The 18,096-nt window shown below is 40.9% G+C and overlaps 1 protein-coding gene and 1 long non-coding RNA gene across 2 annotated transcripts in view; both read left to right on the top strand.

Annotated features, from left to right (window-relative positions):
• Positions 1–18,096, top strand: part of ikbkg (inhibitor of nuclear factor kappa B kinase regulatory subunit gamma) — a 111,756-nt gene that overhangs the window by 35,055 nt on the left and 58,605 nt on the right. The window contains exon 5 of the mRNA XM_034172075.1: positions 5,427–5,501. Coding sequence (XP_034027966.1) covers positions 5,427–5,501 — 75 coding nt within the window. The remainder of the gene's footprint in view (positions 1–5,426; positions 5,502–18,096) is intronic.
• LOC117512114 lies at positions 14,572–16,863 on the top strand. The gene is made up of 2 exons (XR_004561212.1): positions 14,572–14,625; positions 16,789–16,863. It is a non-coding gene; the product is annotated as an uncharacterized LOC117512114 (long non-coding RNA).

The following is an 18,096-nucleotide window of genomic DNA, read 5'->3' as shown; positions in this document are numbered from 1 at the left end:
CACTGCACACTCGCGCCCCCATTTGATTGTCCGTTCTGAGCACGCACATGTGCGCCAGTTCGATCACCTGTTGTAAGCATGCGCAGGTGCTTCATACTGGCTGCGTGAATCATTTCACCGCACACTCGCCTGCCCGTTCGATCATCAGTCATAAGCACGTGCTTACGACACCTGTTGTAAGCTTACGAACACCTGTTGTAAGCTTACGAACACATGCACCGGTTCCATTACCTGTTCTGAGCACCCACACGTCCGCTAGTTCAATCAGCTGTTGTAACACAGGCGCTGCCGGCTGAGTGGATCATTTCACCACATGCACGCACACCGGTTCGATTACCTGTTCTGAACACGCACATGTCCGCCAGTTCGATCACCTGTTGTAAGCGCCCACAGGTGCTCCATGGATCATGCAGCAACACATGCACAGGCTTATGCAGTTTATCCTGATTCCACCAATCTAAATCAATATCATCTCTACTTAAATGATTCATCAACTTTTTCTTCTGTTGCAATTAGTCAGAAGTTCAGAAATCCCAACTGGCTACTCATGAAAAGTGTCAGCATGGCATGTCACGACTAAGATCCTTTTAGTATTTGGGCATATATAGTAATTGTGTTTAATTTGGACACAACAGACTGGAGTTTGATGATAGTAAGAGGAAAAGCTCGTAACTGGCATTTCTCGTGTCAGTGTAGACAGTCTGAACAGCAGTGTTATATACCGCTGTAATTATTGCAGTCCATATGATGACCTTTTCCTTTCCAGATTAGTACAAGAACTCCTTTCTTCCAGTTTGTAGGGATGGCCATCTCCCAGATTCAAAGAAAGGTTGAATGCAATGCCAGGACAACAGCATCTCCACATGCACCGAATCCCTCAGCTAGAATGCCACAGATTCCTGGAGCTTTTCTTGCTCTCACCTGTTTCATGGCCTTTGCGATCTCACCAACATTTGGTGGTTTGCCGTTAACTGGAGAGTTAATCACAAAACTATGGCACTGGAAATTTCTAACATCCCAACAGGAGGATCACCATTTTGCAACTGCTGAAAATAGCTGGCCTACTGGGACAGTACAGCAGATGCATCTGTCAGGACTGCACCTTCTTTTGCGATAACTGCAGTGGGTTGAGGTATAGATTTGAAAGAACAAAGTGCTTTGAATGCTTTGTAAGGACACCAGGGATTAATAGACCACAGATCTATGTGGACCAATGCAGTTCTCATAGCCAGCCCCATCAGTGCCGGTGGTTGCATTGAACTTTACCATAACCAGTAACGTATCACCTCCTGGGCAATTTTCAATCACAGAGGGAAACCGCAAATAAAACGTTTGCTCACTGAGACATTGCTCAGTGCAGTTGGAGTATTGACTGAGACAAACACTCAGTGAATGCTTGAGTCTGAGCCTGATAATACATCCATTGACACAGGTGACATCTGACACCATTGGAAGGAGCTGATCTGCAACAGTAACTGCATTTTCTCCATATGCTGACCATTGGGGTGACGAGGCCAAAAGTAGGTGTAACCACCCACAGAAATCTGACCACTTCAAGGTCTTTGCACTTCACGCAGTGCAGCCAGTGCGATGTGGTGTTTTGCAAGCTCTTTCAGCAACCGTGAAAGACGGTCATCTTTGCTGAGAGACAGGGTGTTCTAGGTGTCCACACACGATCCGTCTCAAGTTTTAACCTAGGTTGTCCTGAACAGTAGCTGCCATCTTCCAACGACCAGACTCTTGGTGCTCTCCTTTGGTTTCTTCTTTCCCAGAGATGAAGCTCCAAATTACTTTCCACCATCTCCTTCACAGTGGACGCTACCTTCTGATGAAAGGCAGCTGCAGAGTTACTCACACAGAGTGCAAACAAGAATCTTACTTTTTCAATTTTTAGCTTTGCAAAGTATTTTTATGGTGGTTGAAGTGCTAGTCCTTCTGTCAACTCTCAAAAAGATTTATCTTTGGGCTGCAGGACCAGCTACAGTTCTTGGTTGCTGAGGCCACGCCCTGGGTACACACATGTAAAATATAGCACCACATGGCAACAATTAATAAAATAAAATGTATAAAACATTTAAAGAAAGCCCAACATAAACATATGAAACAATATCAGCTTGATGGTCGCTTGCTCAGTTTTTTTTTATCCTGCTGTGTGTCATGGCCATTCTTATCACCAGCATAAGCAGTAGTGGGGGAGCTGGTTTATTCGTTGACCACCGATCCATCCAGCAGGTTCTACTGGTTTACAGTTCTACCAGTAGCAGGATCAATGCTGAATCTGACCTGACAGTCAATTGTCATTGAACACAACTTCAAACTTGTGTACTTGAATAATGAAATTAGTTCATTTCAGAAGGGTATAAGATATTTTCCCTGTCCTGGTACCTGTGTAGAGTTTGGACAACAAATACCTTTGCAGATAATTTAGGGAGTTCCTATCTAGCTTGTGTGGACACTAACTCAAAAGTAGTAACTTAAGCAGAGCACAGAATGAGAAACTGATTTATTTGTGATGAACCATATCAATCCCAGAAGTGATTTTGAATTACCGCTGTAGTATCCCATAGACACATCTGCTCCGCCTCTAGGGTCAGCCATGAGTTAAGCTCGAAACTGCAGGTAGAATATATGATGATGGGCAAATACAGGCTGAAATGTACAACAGAACAGAAAAGTAAACCTGGAAATGAATGTGTGGCTGGGGATGGTTCAAATTTTTTTGTCTGTACTGCAGATTAGTAATGGCCAACTGGAAACACTGCTCAGGCATCGACATTAACGCTTGTCCGATTGTCCGGGACAAGTGTAAAATGTGATCGGACAAGCAGTATGCTCTAATCGTTGTTCGACTAGACAAGTGGCGTTTTTTTTGGCTTAAAACGTTCAAATTCTTTATTTTCATCACTCGGAACCAAAATACCTGACTGTTGCCTTTTTGTTTTTCAAGTCTTGTCTCACACCTCGCGAGAAAGCATTCGGTTTTTCCCGCCACTCTCCACACAGCAGATAATCGGAAAACAAGATATCAATGTGTGCGCGAGACCACTGTATGGGGTGTGCTTTTGTAGTAGAGGCTGATATTTTTTCAGGAATCCTACGGGATGGGAGTCAACTTTGCTATTTATCACGGGATTGGGACGGTACGGGATTAAAAATTCACGGGAGCGGGAACCAAGGTTTTAGACAGCAAGTCGTCCTGCCGTCATTTGAGCGTTCAATTTTCGAAAAAGATGCCGAAAAAAATAGCGGGTGGGTTTGCTTAAAGCTGTCTAAAATTAAGACTGGGTCCGATCGCTGCAGCCGTCCGTGTGTGTGTGTGTGCTGTGTGCTGTGCGTGCGTGAGTCGGCTGGCTGCAAGGAGGAAGGGGGGTGGGGGGGCACGCTGACTGTGTTGGCTGGCTGCGAGGAGGGGGGGTGGGGGCGTGCTGACTGTGTTGGCTGGCTGCGAGGAGGGGGGGTGCGGGGCGCGCTGACTGTGTTGGCTGGCTGCGAGGGGGGGTGGGGGGTGCGCTGACTGTGTCGGCTGGCTGAGAGGAGGGGGGTGGGTGGGGGGGCGCGCTGACTGTGACTGTGGCGCTTCCTTTATTTCTCTCTGGATTGTTCTGACGGTACGTCCTGTTCACACTGTGTGCGCGTCAGTGACAGTTATACTGAAATTATGAGATAAAATAAATTAGTCAGAATTCCTTAAAATGAGAATATATGAATGAACAGAATAAAAATCACACACGTGTGTTTAAAAAAACCTGATGTGGAGAAACTCTGCAGTGATGTTCAGAAGCAGAAATCACATAAAGCAGCTGAGAACTCTGAAAGTTAACAGGCTGTTATTTTCCACAAATATTTATTTTAGATGGCTTAATGTAGTTGTTTAATGTTCAAGCACAAAACGTGACTGAGGAGGAGATAAAGAGGAAATGAACTCTAGTCTGAATAAAAATGCAAGCTGCTGATTTTTATTTTTCAAAATTATTAGGCTGCAGTTCTGTGTTTCATTTATTTCAAAGTAAGTTGCCGCTTATTATTTTCAAAAGTCACGATTCAAATCAGTCTGCATTGTTCAGTTTTTCCTGCACATTTGTGTATTTTTTCCTTCTTTATAAGAGTTTGGTTTTTGTGTTTGTTCTACTAAAACGTTTTTAAAAAACAATAAAATGTTAACACTTTTCCTTATAGCAGTTCTTTAATTTCAGAAATGGAACAGAAACAACCACAAAAAAAAAAGTAGGGACTGTATGTAAAATGAAGATAAAAATAAAAATGTTGTCATATTCCCAGTTTCTCCACTCACACGCACAGAAGCCAAACATTCTTCCAAAGTTGTGTCTTGGTGGCTTCCCTCACTTGTCTTCTTCCAGCATGGACATTTAGTTTTTGAGAACTGCCTACCTGACACAGATTTACCATAAAGTACCACACTGTTGTGTTTCTGAATGATTGATGTAAATAAAGTCTAAGAAATATTCAGTGAGTTGGAAATGTTCATGTATTCATCCTCTGACATTTCCCAAGAAAACTGGCTGTAAATATTAACTATTCTTCCATTAACAATAAACTGCCCTGTCCCAACCTTTTTTTCTTGGAAAATGCTGCAGGCCTCAAATGTAGGAATGGGTATATATTAACAAAAAATAAATAAATAAAGCTCATCTCACAAAACATGAAATATGTTGTTTTCATACAGTCTGCAGTTACAGAAATAGAAGACAATGTAAATGTCAGGATCATTACGTGTCCATCACCACCACATTTTGAAAAACTGTAAGACCACAGGCCATGCATTATTTTTGTGTTTTATGTTTTTTTTGGGTTTTTTTTTTTTTGGATTAAGGCAATAAGTGCCTCCCTGTATTACCACAGATGAACTGTTTGTGTTGCCACATCTTCTGTAATAAAACTCCAAAATGTTACCACCCACACAGGAGAGTGACAGTATTAACTTTTTCATGAAGTGATATGTCACAGCAAAGTAGATGTGATAAATATGTAATCTGAATCTCAGTACCAGAAAATGATGAAATGTAATGCTTTTTCCATTTCAGCTGCAATTCTTATGTTGGAATATTAGAGTTAAAGTACTTACAAACAAAAGAAGTATGACAGGTTTTTATTAAGTGACAAGTCAGAGCAAAGTATATGTGATAAATATTTCATTTGAATCTCACTCACGGGTTGTCCGGACAACCACCTTTTCCTATAGGACAAGTAAACTGCCAGGGTTACTTGTCCTATGGACAAGTACACTAAAAAGCTTAATGTCAATTCCTGAAAAGTGTTGCAGATGTTACGTGCTGTGTTGCCACCTGGTGAGCACAGGCACCTGCTCGATGGGTTTCATGTTTAAAGGCTGCAGTCAATACAGGGTTTGTACATGCACTAGCACATATGTTGCTTGTATTCAATTAGGTCTCTGGTTCCACTTTCAGATAGTAAATCAGCTTGTGAGGAACAAAGGGGAGGAGACAGATCAGCACATGCAGACCATACCACCTCGCAGCCTGGTAAAACAGATTTATACAAACTGCTGGTCAAGTACATTTAATTTTCTGTTTCACAGCGTTGACATGCAAAGACACAAAACATTTCATACAAACATATGAAGACATTGTTGGGGAAGTCGCATTAAATTGAATTAAATAGCGCTATGTCACCAGTGTTTTTTCTAAATACGCTGCTGATTTAATAGGGCAGGTGCATATTATAGGTGACTTCACAGAACTAATATTTTGGAGATATTAGCTAACAACAGTGAACAATGGATGTTGTGCTGCTGCAATGCACCATGGGAGTTTTAAATGTTACTGTGATTCATGTTAGTTTAAAAGTGTTGTTAGTGTCATTGATTTATTGTGTTTTTGTGTCAGTTTAGTTAAGTGTCATGTTGCTGTTACCATGAGTGAAAAATGTACTGTGTTTGATGTCTTCCACCACAGTCTGTTTGTGGGTGCATAAAAATAAAAGCACCTACTTGCAGCATAATGCAGAAAAGACAAAAAGCTCTGCGTGTATGCATGTTTGATTTCAGACAAACTTGGGAGAGCTGACATTTGCCATTTGGTATGCTTATGTATTTTGGGTCAAGAATGAACTTCACCAAAAGTCCCAAATGCTTTTGTATGGTTTTCCATGTAATAAACACTGTATATACCAGATTTAGTATGATGGATTTTCGCTCACATAAGACCCTTTACGCATACCGGACAGACCAGTCTGGACGTGCCCAGTAACAGAGGTACGACACAGGACCCGCAACCTGACGTGCACCTGCTAAATTGGACACTGCAAAAGGCTGTGATCACTTTTTTGTTTTCACTCCTGTCATATTTTATTTAAGGCCAGCATTTATTTTATTCAGAGGAAGTTTTGACCCAGGCATTAAATGAGACAGGTCCTGATTCAGGATTCCATGTAGAACATTGGCACCTCCTGGCTGTAACTAATCCGTTACATACCTATAATGGATTTTGGCTGTTTTATACATGTAACAGATTTTGATTAGACGGACAACATTCGCTGGCCCACCTGAATCCATTATATGCGGGTTTTAGTGTGTGTGTGTGTGAGATACTTGGCCAACATTTGATAGACTTGGAAGTGATTTACAAGAAATCTTATTGATGTTAAAGTGAGATGCGTCACAGGTAATCTCAAAACCTCACGCATGCACACGCTTCCTTCTGTAGTTTGCCTGCATGACGACGATAAAGGGATTTCCCCCCAGACAATTATGCCCTTTTCATTAAAATAAGATGTAATTTTGCAGCATTTTATGAAAATAAACTTGCAATATAATACTTGGATTTCAGTAGGAACTAAATTTCCTCAGTTTTGTGAAATTTGGAAGGCCCTATAGCTTTAATGCTAGCTAACTAGCTATACATCCATCTCCGTCCTCCGTTTTAGACTGACATGAAAAAACATCATGAATTAAACCATTTTGGATGTTTTAAGGCTCTCTGCGCTCCCAGAGTCAGTTTTATTAAAGATCATTAAACCTGAACCAGTGGCATTGTTGGATGTCACAATGTAGATGACGGGACAATCCACATGTGACACTGTGAATCCAACAGTTTTAGAATCAAACAAAGAATTAACAGTTTTAGGCTGTTTGAAACCTGTCCGAGTGCGCTGCTTGAGGTTTTCTTCCTCAAATCATCAGAGGTAGTGTTTTTCCTTGGCAGCGCAACTCACGTTGCTGCGGCCTTCACCTACTTTGCCTCAATTCCGATGATGGACTGCTTCAAGTTTAGAGCACATAAGCAATGTCAAATGTATATGTGTTGTCTTTAATTTTGATGTGTGCCATAATTACGGTAACAAGTAATAATTGTGGATTAATTGCTGTATTCTGAGGTAATTGGAGTGTAACGTAATTTCGTTGTTGTTGCATTTGTAATGACAAATCTTTCATCCATTCATTCATTAGCACTGTCCGCCTGTGTGCTTACTCTCTGGGTTGGTAAGGTTAGAGCTTACTTGTGTGAAGCACCTGAGGTGACTTTGTTGTGATATGGCGCTATATAATTTAAATAAAATAAAAATAAAATTGCACAACGCGCGCTCACACTACGGGGTATGACGTTTAGCTAAACATGGCGGAGTTTGTTTTGTTGACGGACAGCTATTGGAACAAGCTAATTGACTATGCTAATTCTTCTAACACAAAAAAAACCCCAAAATCCACTACACTGCGAGCCATCTGGAGGCATGAAGAGCTGTTAGGATGAAGTTAGAATGAAGAGCTGGAAAAATTCTGACAATGCGATTTTTCGCTGGACTGAGCATATGGCAGTCTGTACACGGCATCATGGACGACATCGTCAAAATTGAACTGTCTCTGTTTTTGCAAGGTGATTAAGAACAATTTAGTCTCCTATTTAAAATTTGCGCTGGACTTTTGACATCAAAGCACCAGTGACGCACACCAAAATGTAAATCCCTTTTCTGTTTATAAATTAATACGTATCAAATGACATGGATGTATTTTAGATGTTTTTTCATTCATTCAGTGGAAGCTTCGTTGAATGGAACAGTCCATCGTTCACCTCATGAAATATTGTACAATTGAACTCATAAATGCCATTTTCATACACTAGTGGGCCGGGTTTGCAGCGTGCAATGGTACAAAATTTATGGAACCAAATCTGCACGCTAAGTGGAGCCAAATTGCACGTTAAATGTACCGCAACACAAATGGGACGAATAATCCATGTCACGTGACATACAAAGCACCAATCAAATGACAAGGATCCACTCAGCCGTTATATAACTGGAAGTAATGCAATTCAGAGAGCAGCACCAAGCACGAAAAGGCTTTGACTGCTCATCAACAGGAGAGGAATCCGAGTTTTGCCCGTGGTACTGCTAGAACTTTTAAGGTTATTTTTATAATCACTGCCGTGGTGATTTACCATGCAACAAGGCTAGCTACATCATGCATTCATGCACCATGTGAGATGTGACAAGGGCAAGTTAAGCACTCAGACGCTTGATTAATATTCTTTTAATATTACTAGCATAAAAAGTTAATTTATCCTTGTTTAATTAAATCTGATTGTTGTGGCCTTGGTGCAGGTATGTGCTCTACCAGGGGGTCCTTCTAGTTCTTATTTTTGTCACTCTTTTTTTTTTTTTCCCCCTACAGTCTGTGGAAGGTGCAAATGAGTTCATGCAGAGTCTGAAGATCCACAAAGAAAAGCTTGGAAGAAGGAATAAAAGAGCTGAGGAGGAAGAATGAAGAACTGGAAAGGGAAAGGGATGAGGGCGAGAAGGAGATGAGGGCGAATGCGTCGCAACATTGACCAGCTGTTAGCCAAGCTGGTCCAGGCACCGGTAACAATACGTGCAACTTTTGTGCAGCACCACACATAAGAACACACACCATTTTTGGTGTATGGTATACACAACTGCATGATGTGTATACCGTGACTTTGAAGTCTTTAAATGCAAGAGGCATCATTTGAATTGATTGCTGCTATCCCTGCCCTCCAACTACTCAGTTGCATTCATCGGTTTTTCATTGTAATATTGCAGACAGGTATAGATCCCCAAAAGGGTCACGTTGAGATCCCATACAAATGATTAATTTCACGTTTAATTATTTTAATAAAGGCTACTGTCATTACACGCGTCTGTTGTGTACTAGTACGTATGTTGCTTGTACAGTCAAAAATATAAATGCAGGACTGTTGTTTTCATTCCCATTTTTATGAGTTGAAGTAAACTATTTAACTAAGTAAACTATTTATTTATTTATTTGGGGAGGTGATGGTCCTCGTGGTTCAAATCCCAGCCTGAACAGAAAATCCCCAAGTTGCTCCCGGTGTGTAGTGAGCGCCTTGTATGGCAACACCTTGACATCGGGGTGAATGTGAGGCATTATTGTAAAGCACTTTGCGCATCTGATGCAGATGGAAAAGCGCTATATAAATGCAGTCCATTTACCATTTATTTCTTCAGTGCACACCAAAAGACAGATTTTGTTCACAAATGTCTTAAAATCTTTGTAGTAAGAAGGAATGGGAAGTCAAGAATATGTCTAACTTTGGCACTGTAAGGGAATCCTGTGCATCAGACTCATCAGTTTGTCTCATCCTTGCCGGCATGTTTTTCCTGACAGTTCTACATTGGAAAACCCCGTGTCATGATGTTAGATGTGATATCCTGGTGCCAAACTCTGCATCTACCAACCAGAAAACAGTTGCACCGTCAAGGGCTGCAACTACTGATTTATTTCTGCAATAGATATTAATCTATTGATGGCTTTTTTTTGTAATTTTTATTAATGGTCATTCCATATTAAATCACCCAGTGGAACCCAGGTTACCCTATCAAACTGGCTTGGAAAAAGATTTACAGGTGCTCTTATACCAAATCTATGGAGGAATCACAGATATTACAGGGCTGTGAAAACTCCGTGGATCTGCAGGATCCGCGGATTCATCAGGGGAGGGGGGTGGGGTGTTAGTGTTGTACTCTTTAATTGTGATCATCACTGAGTTTTTAAAATGCTTATCGCAAAGCGTTCTCTTTTTCTACGACATCATGTAAGTTTATAAGTCCGCGGACACTGCTCTGTGTGTTACAGATACAAATCAGTTCCTTGGATCCGTGGAGTTTTGCGGAGGAAAAATGCCACTCAAAGCGTAGCTGTTACGACTGTTGTCATAAAGCAGGACTGGTTGGTTGGCCTGCGGCGACGCTGTGTGGCTCTTGTGCGACACTTAAGCTAAACTTAGCATGTGGACATCCCAAACTTTAAAGCTTTCAAGTTTTTAAAAGAAGATTTTGTGCAGCATGTCTGTGTCACGGACCAACATCGCACAGAGAGAAGATGGCGGAAAAGACTGTTTGAAAAAGTCTTATAAGGGACAAGAATCCATGGAATTGTCACTGGCTTCATCAACACACCTGAAGATAAAAGAAACGCCCTGCTATTGAGGTGGGGCACCACTACTGAGGTATTACCTAGATTTACAGAATTTGATGGTATCTCTCTAGACATGCTGACGAAACTCGGTAACATCAACAAAAGCACAACCTGTTATTTGATCCTATACACAAAACTGTTTAAGGACCTGTGGCCCACTCTTGGGCCGATTGTGCTGGAAATTATTATCTTTCTTTAACTTCTGGATCTGTTCCTAAACGTTTCAAATATGCAGTGATTAAACCATTACTTAAGAACCTAATCTTGACCCTAGTGTATTGAAAACTATCGCCGATATCAAATCTATCATTTTGTTCTAAAATTCTGGAAAAAGTGGTGTCACGGCAGCTTGTAGACTATCTTACTGAGAATATCTCTTTGAGCCGCTGCAGTCTGCTTTTAGAACAATATCATTGCACAGAAACAGCTCTCACTAAAGTGGTGAATGATCTTCTGCTTACAATGGATTCGGACACCACTACGATTCTGTTGGCTGTTAGATCTCAGTGCTGCATTTGATACAGTGGATCATCATATTCTACTTGTAGGCTGGAAAATCATTTTGGGATTACTGGGAGTGCCCTTGCATGGCTGACGTCATATTTGACCAGTTGTTCTCACTGTATTTTGTACAGTAACACTACCTCTAACCTTAGTGACATGAAATTTGGGGTTCCTCAGGGGTCTGTCTTAGGCCCCCTGCTTTCTCCCTTTATATAGCACCCCTTGGGCACATATTGCGGCATTTTGGGATTACCTTTCACTGCTGTGCAGATGATACTCAGTATATATGCCGATAACTGCAGGTAATCTCGTTCACATAAAATCCTTAGAAGATTGCCTTGCATCAGTGAGAAGTTGGATGTCTAGAAACGTCCTACTTTTAAACTCTGAAAAGACTGAAATGATGGTTCATGGTCCATCAATTTGACCAGTTAACACTCAGCCTAGGCTCGTGTGTCATACATCACACTGACAAAGTGAGGAACCTTGGGGTAATTTTTGATCTTTTGTTGTCCTTTGGTCTCCATATTAGAAATATTACTAGGACTGCTTTCTTCCACCTGCGAAATATAGCGAAGATTCGTCCCATTCTGTCTATGGCTGATGCTGAGACCCTGATCCATGCGTTCATCTCTTCTAGATTGGACTACTGCAATGTTCTATTTTCTGGTTTACCGCAGTCTAGCATTAGGGGTCTCCAATTGGTTCAGAATGCTGCAGCCAGACTTTTGACACGAAGCAGAAAGTTTGACCACATTACACCCATTTTGGCATCTCTTCACTGGCTTCCTGTCCCAGTGAGATCAGATTTTAAGGTTCTGTTACTAACCTATAAAATTATTCATGGTGTGGCACCTCCCTACCTAGCTGACCTAATTAACCTTACGTACCGGCCCGGGCTTTACGTTCTCAGGGTGCAGGACTACTTTGTGTCCCTAAGGTGAATAAGAAGTCTGCGGGTCACAGAGCTTTCTCTTATCGTGCCCCTGTTCTGTGGAATGATCTCCCTGCGTCAATAAAACAGTCAGATTCTGTGGAGACTTTCAAGTCCAGACTTAAGACGCACTTATTTTCCCTTTCATATGGCTAGCATACTGGTGCAGTTTTGTTTTACGCTTTTTACTCTTTTAATTCATGTTATTAGTAATTGAAGTGGGCCGCGGCCTCAACTTCACCTAAATTCTGGGTCTTCTAGTGAAGCTTATGGCTAGCGGCCGGCGATCACCTTAGTATTTCTTCTGTTTTTCTTGTTGATTAATGCTGGCAAATTATACAGTATTTTTTGTCTTTCTGATGCCTGATTCTGTTGTTTCTCTGTCTAAGGTGCAGCTCCATCCAGAGATGGGAGTTGTGTTTGTGTTGGCGATCCTCCTATCCTGTGCACCAACAGCAATTCTTTTATATTCGTCCGTGAATTGTTCTGTGAATTATTTCTGTAATTTATGTTTGTAGCATGGCCCAGGCAGAGGGTCACCCCTTTGAGTCTGGTCTGCTTGAGGTTTCTTCCTCAGATGGAGTTTTTCCTTACCACTGTTGCTCTGGGGGTTGGTAAGGTTAGACCTTACCTGTGTGAAGCACCTTGAGGCAACTCTGTTGTGATTTGGCGCTATATAAATGAAAATAAATTGAAAAAAAAATAATCGAAATTGGGAAAAGTGAACTGCCCTCTCAGTAAACACGGTAAGAATTTTTCTCTCCCTGGAAAATAAATATTGTGCTGTTCAAACAGGATTTTAGACAAGATTATGTGACTTTTTTCATTAATCTAGACTTTCATTGTAAAAAGACTGTGGCTTTGAATGGATTTAGGCTGCATGAATTCACACAAGAATATGTGACTTTTTACTATAAGGTATGTTATTGATATTTTACCATGATTTTCCAAATATTCTACAAGCTTTAGCTATGGTTTTTGAAATGCTGTAACAGTCTTTTCAGTCTTCATAAATTTCATGTAGTTTAATTTGTCTTGCATAATTTGGTTTACAATTAAAAGGAAAATCATTCCAGGTCTTACTTCCATGTCATACTCTGTTATTTCAACATCATCATTGACAGGTCAAATAAAAGGTTGAATGTAGGATCATTTAAATATCTACTAATTTTGAGATTTGTTCTTCCAGGAGATGCTGAAAAAGTATCATTAGATAAAATTTAATTCTGGGGCCCCACAGGGCCCTAGACCCTGGCTCCTGGGGGGCCCCCCCCCCCCCCCCCCCCACCTGCAAATTTTCCTCGGATTTCACAATTTACATTTCACAGCCCTGATCTTCGGTCTGCATCCCATTAGTTTAGAAGATACAGCTCTCTGAAATTTTTATTAATTTTATATGTTTTGTTAACAAGCGTTTCCTGAGTTTGATCATTAATATCTTCATTGTATTGTATGTACATTTTTGAAAATTATCTTCTTAAGCTATTTTTTTACTGTAAATTTCAAACATTTAATCAGAACAGCTACACTATATATTTTTTTCACTTTGTACAAGACTCTAAAAATGGCCAGAAATTCAGAATACCCCAAAATAATGTCTCATTTAAAGGCTTATAACACTCACACTGGTCCATATGTGCCCCCACACAAACATATACCATATGTATGTGTGTGTCTCAGCTCTAGTTAATCTAACCTTAAATTCCAATAACTTTCAAACCATGGATTCAATATTTTATCATAAAAAGTATTTATTTTACAAACTGAAAAAAAAATTAAAATAAAATGATGATGTAAAAAAGTACCAAAAATGGATCACCACATCTGACTTCCTCACATGAAATCTTCCATGACTAGCCACCCAAACAGCTGATGCAATAGTTGGTTTGCACAGCAAAGAATTTCAGCACAAATGATCAGAACCCCGTTTAAGGAAAGCTTATGAGTGCTCTTCATCCTCAGCAGGGGCCTTGACCTGACTGCAGTTTGTCATTATAACCAACTTGGATTGGGCAAACACTCACCATGATGGCACGTGGTAGTTCAAGGAAATGTTCTCTTCATGGATAAATCCCAGTACACTGCACCAAGCAGATGCCAGATAGTGTGCTTGCCATCGTGGTGATGAACAGTTTACTGATGTTGTTGTGAAGCGGAGCCACGGTGATGGTGGATTATGGTGTGGACGGGTATAAATTATGAGATACGAAACAGGTACTTTTTATCATTGGTGAGTTGAATGCACAGAGATGTCATGATGACTCCTGAGGCCCATTATCATGACATCATTCATGTTTTTTAGAAAAGGAACAGTTGAGAGAGGAAAAGCCCAGGTTAAATATTGTTCACTCACTTGTGGGTATGAGTGTGGGAAGATGCATGATTTACTTGCCCCCCCATATTTAAAAAAAAAAAAAACTCCATCAGACCGTTTGTATTTGCAGGCATGCGGTTGGTAACAGAGGAAGTGGTTCAGATCGATCTGAAGCCCAACACTCTTCTGATGGTATGACTCAAAAACCACATGCACACAAAATGTTTTGTGTTGTCCCTTAACTGAGCTACTGAGTGCTGCTTTATGAAACTCTATTCATAAATCTCTCATGCTTCCTTAGTGAAATAAGCTACTAACTTTCTGAATTCTCTTTGTAAATAATACTCTTTATTTGAGGTGTGTTCCTTCTTCCTGTCTCTTTACTTTCTCTTTCCAGCTCTAGCCTTGCTAAACTCACAGGCAGCTTCAGGCCACACAGGGCAGGTGTGAGCCATGGCTCTGTGTCAGTTTCTTTCTCACCATTTCCTGTCTGCATGTCTATCCCTTTACTACCAGAGCAACAGTTTAACTAGCTTTACACATTCAGCAACAGTTTAGCTCTCTTTAACTTTTGGAGTTCCTTTGTTCATATCATCTCTTTACAGCTACTGTACTGTTGTGGCAGACACAAATCTGCCAGATTTACTTAAATTGAACTTTTGGTTATAGATTTAAATGTAAAGATTTCCACATTGCCCTTGATGATGCCATGTGTTAAATTTTGACAAAGTACCCATGTTGTCCAGCAGTGCTTCTTTTGGTGATGCTCACAACACTTTTGTCTTGATGCTCAGGAAAGTCCTCATCAGCAGTTATATTGTCATGGGGCACTGTAGTCACGTTTGAGGGTGGGCGTTAAAGGGGTAAAATATGACGCATTAATTCTACATCTGGGACAGCCATCGTCTGTCCTCATCAGAAACATAGCTTTTCCTCTGAGTTTTCAGGCAAATTACATGGCAAACAAAATGAAATGCAAAGACAAAGTGACTATGCGGTTGTGCAGGCGAGAGAAGGCAGCTACTCTGTCAATGTGTGTAGCCTGACACTTACCGATACGACCTCTCCCATTTGCCTCATCTTCCCTTCTCCACTAGGAGCCAAAAAAAACCCTACACTTTTTCCGACTGCTTCTGTGACTGCAGCCGAAAACAAAACAGTACACCATTTTTCCGTGAGAAGTGATAGTGTTTGAGCAGGTTGTCCCCGGAGGTGGTCAAATCCCACCATATCATGCAGGGGTTCAAATGAGACTGCAGTTCCTATTGCTCCATATGTTAGAGCCAAATGTTACTTGAATGTTTCAAAGAAGTCAGATTGTGTGACAGCGTATTTTGGAATTCAACCAGCTGAAAAACTCATTGGCGTGGCAACCATCAACACTTGAGTGGGGGCATTGCCATGATAAAACAAAATCCATTTTATCATCTTATTTGGGCATTCTTGTGTAGATGCCAAAGCAAAATGGTGCAAGAACTTTTTCATTTGTGGTTTGGCTCTTTGCAAGGTCATCCACTTTACATGTAAGAAAAATGGAAGACATCACTTTCCCTGCGGAAGGAACAAACATTTCTTTCATTGAATGTCATTGGAATGGTTGAAGATGTGACGCTCCACTGCATAGAATGCCTCTTCATATATGGATCAAGGTTTTGGACCCATTACTCATCCAGGCTTAGCAATCATTTGAAAGTAGTTGTCTCTGCTTCAGAACACTCTATCTTCACTGTTGACAGTTCGACCCCAGTGCTCTTTGATACCTGCCAACATTTGACCATATCAGTGTGGGACACCCACATGTGGCCGCGATCGCCAGGGCGCAAAGCATAACTAGGGGAGTCTGCAGTCACGCCTAGACCCACACAGCTGCGGGACTAATGGGTGTCCCGCGCACACCCATGCTCATTGCGGGACACGGGTAAATGACGGGCCTGTCCCGCCCAATGCGGGATGTTTGGCAGCGCTGCTCTTTTGATAAGAGGACAGAAAACAATTCACCCACCAAGGAGAAAGCTGTATGAAATTCCAACTTACCTTTGCAGACTCTCAGCTGACTCAAATTATTTTGACAGCATTTGCTCTCTGAGTGTTTGTCAGCCCCCTGTTGTTCAATTTCTGTATGGCAAGCATGACCAAAGTTTTCTTTGGTGCTGGCAGCTGCAGGTTGTACAGAGAAATTTGTAATTTTCCTGTCACTTTCTTCACCTCTGAAATTCAGATGCTATTTTTGGATTGTTATTAAAGCTGCAGGATCGTGCCCCTAATGCAGCAACCATATTGTCATTGCTGTCCTTAGTCCTTAGTAGTTAAACAGTTTTTTTTCTGGAGGTCATCCATAGTGCTGCTAACTTTTTCTATTTTGGAAATATTGTAATAAAAAAAAAATTCTTCTTCTGTGAAATGCCAAATACAGCTGTACCTGGGAAATAACTGGAAGACACTTAAATTAAATGCATGCAGAATTTGATTGGTCTGACATCACACTTTACTGCCTTACTAGCTTCAATGTTTAATTACTAAATTTTCAATTTTATGTGGCAAATTCGATTCAAAACATGGGCTAGTTATATTAGCGTGCTGGCAGTTACGAAGCTCCTGTGTTTGTAGGTATCGGGAGCTGGAGGAGAAGCTTGACTATTTGCAGAGAAGTTCAGCACAGAGGGACAGAACCGAAGCTCTGCTCAAACAGAAAGAAAAGGACTGTACACAGGTATGAACTATGCAGCACTTTTCTGAAATAATCACTTGTTTTAAGTCAATGATTCAATTTATTTTGTGACGTTTGAAAATGTAACATTGATATGAAGTTGAAATGTATTTGTCACCTTGATCTGAATTATAAAATTAACTTTATTTTTGATTTGTTTCAGATACAGTATTTTGTTTTAAAGTGTTTGTTTTTCCGTGTACCTTCATGCAAGTTTTTAAATTTTTGCAGTTGTCGAAGGAATGTGAAACTCTGAAAGCTCAGGCAACATCTCTGTTAGGAGAGCTGAATGAGAGACAGAGCTGCCTTGATAAAAGTGAGCAAGAACGTAAACTACTGGAAGAAAAGTAAGTAATCATGTTGGCATAAATATGTGGGTTGTGATGAAATGACCAGGATGGTTTTGCTGTGTGTGTGTGTGTGTGCGCGCGCGCGTGTGTGTGCGTGTGCGTGCTTATGAATTTCTGTGTCTTGCTGTCTGTAGGTTATGTAGTACGTTGGAGGCCCTGCAGGTGGCAGAACGAGAGCAGGAGCAGCAAAGAAAGCAGCATCATGTGGCCATGGACAAGCTGCTGTTTCAGACTAAGAGCCTGGAACAAGCCTTAAAAACAGAGCGGCATGTTGTCACAGAAGAGAGGTGGGCTTGTTAAGACACAATGTATCGTCTCTCCTCAGCTCAGTTTAAATAACTGAGTTTAACATGAACAGTGGAGGGACCCTGTGTGGTGACCTGCTTTCTCATCTCCTACAGCTGGAGGTGGGTAACCCTGTCTTCAGTGATCAGACGCCCTACAGCATTTTTATTCCATCTACCCACTAAACCAGCTATTAGTTCACATCTTCAGGCAGGTCGATGAGCTAATCACTAAAATCACCTGTTTTGGGTGCACACATAGAAAAAAGACATGGTTGAACTTCTACTCACTGAAGCTGAGGTTACCCACCTCTGCCTACAGCAGGGTTTTTAACATGTACAGTTGTGTTCAAAATAATAGCAGCGTGTTTAAAAAAAGTGAGTAAAGCTCAAAACTCTTATAATAGTTTTTATTTCCATACACACAAATGCATTGGGAACAATACACATTGTATTCCAAATCAAAACATGAAGAAAAAATGATCAAATTCGTCATTACTTTACAAAGCGCAAAGAAAAAGAATATTAGGGTGTTCCAAAAACAAAAAACGGTGTCTGCATTTTTGCTGTTACT

The sequence above is a fragment of the Thalassophryne amazonica genome, chromosome 6 (assembly GCF_902500255.1).
Source record: "Thalassophryne amazonica chromosome 6, fThaAma1.1, whole genome shotgun sequence".
NCBI classification, from domain to species: domain Eukaryota; kingdom Metazoa; phylum Chordata; class Actinopteri; order Batrachoidiformes; family Batrachoididae; genus Thalassophryne; species Thalassophryne amazonica.
This window is presented reverse-complemented; position numbering and strand designations above follow the sequence as displayed.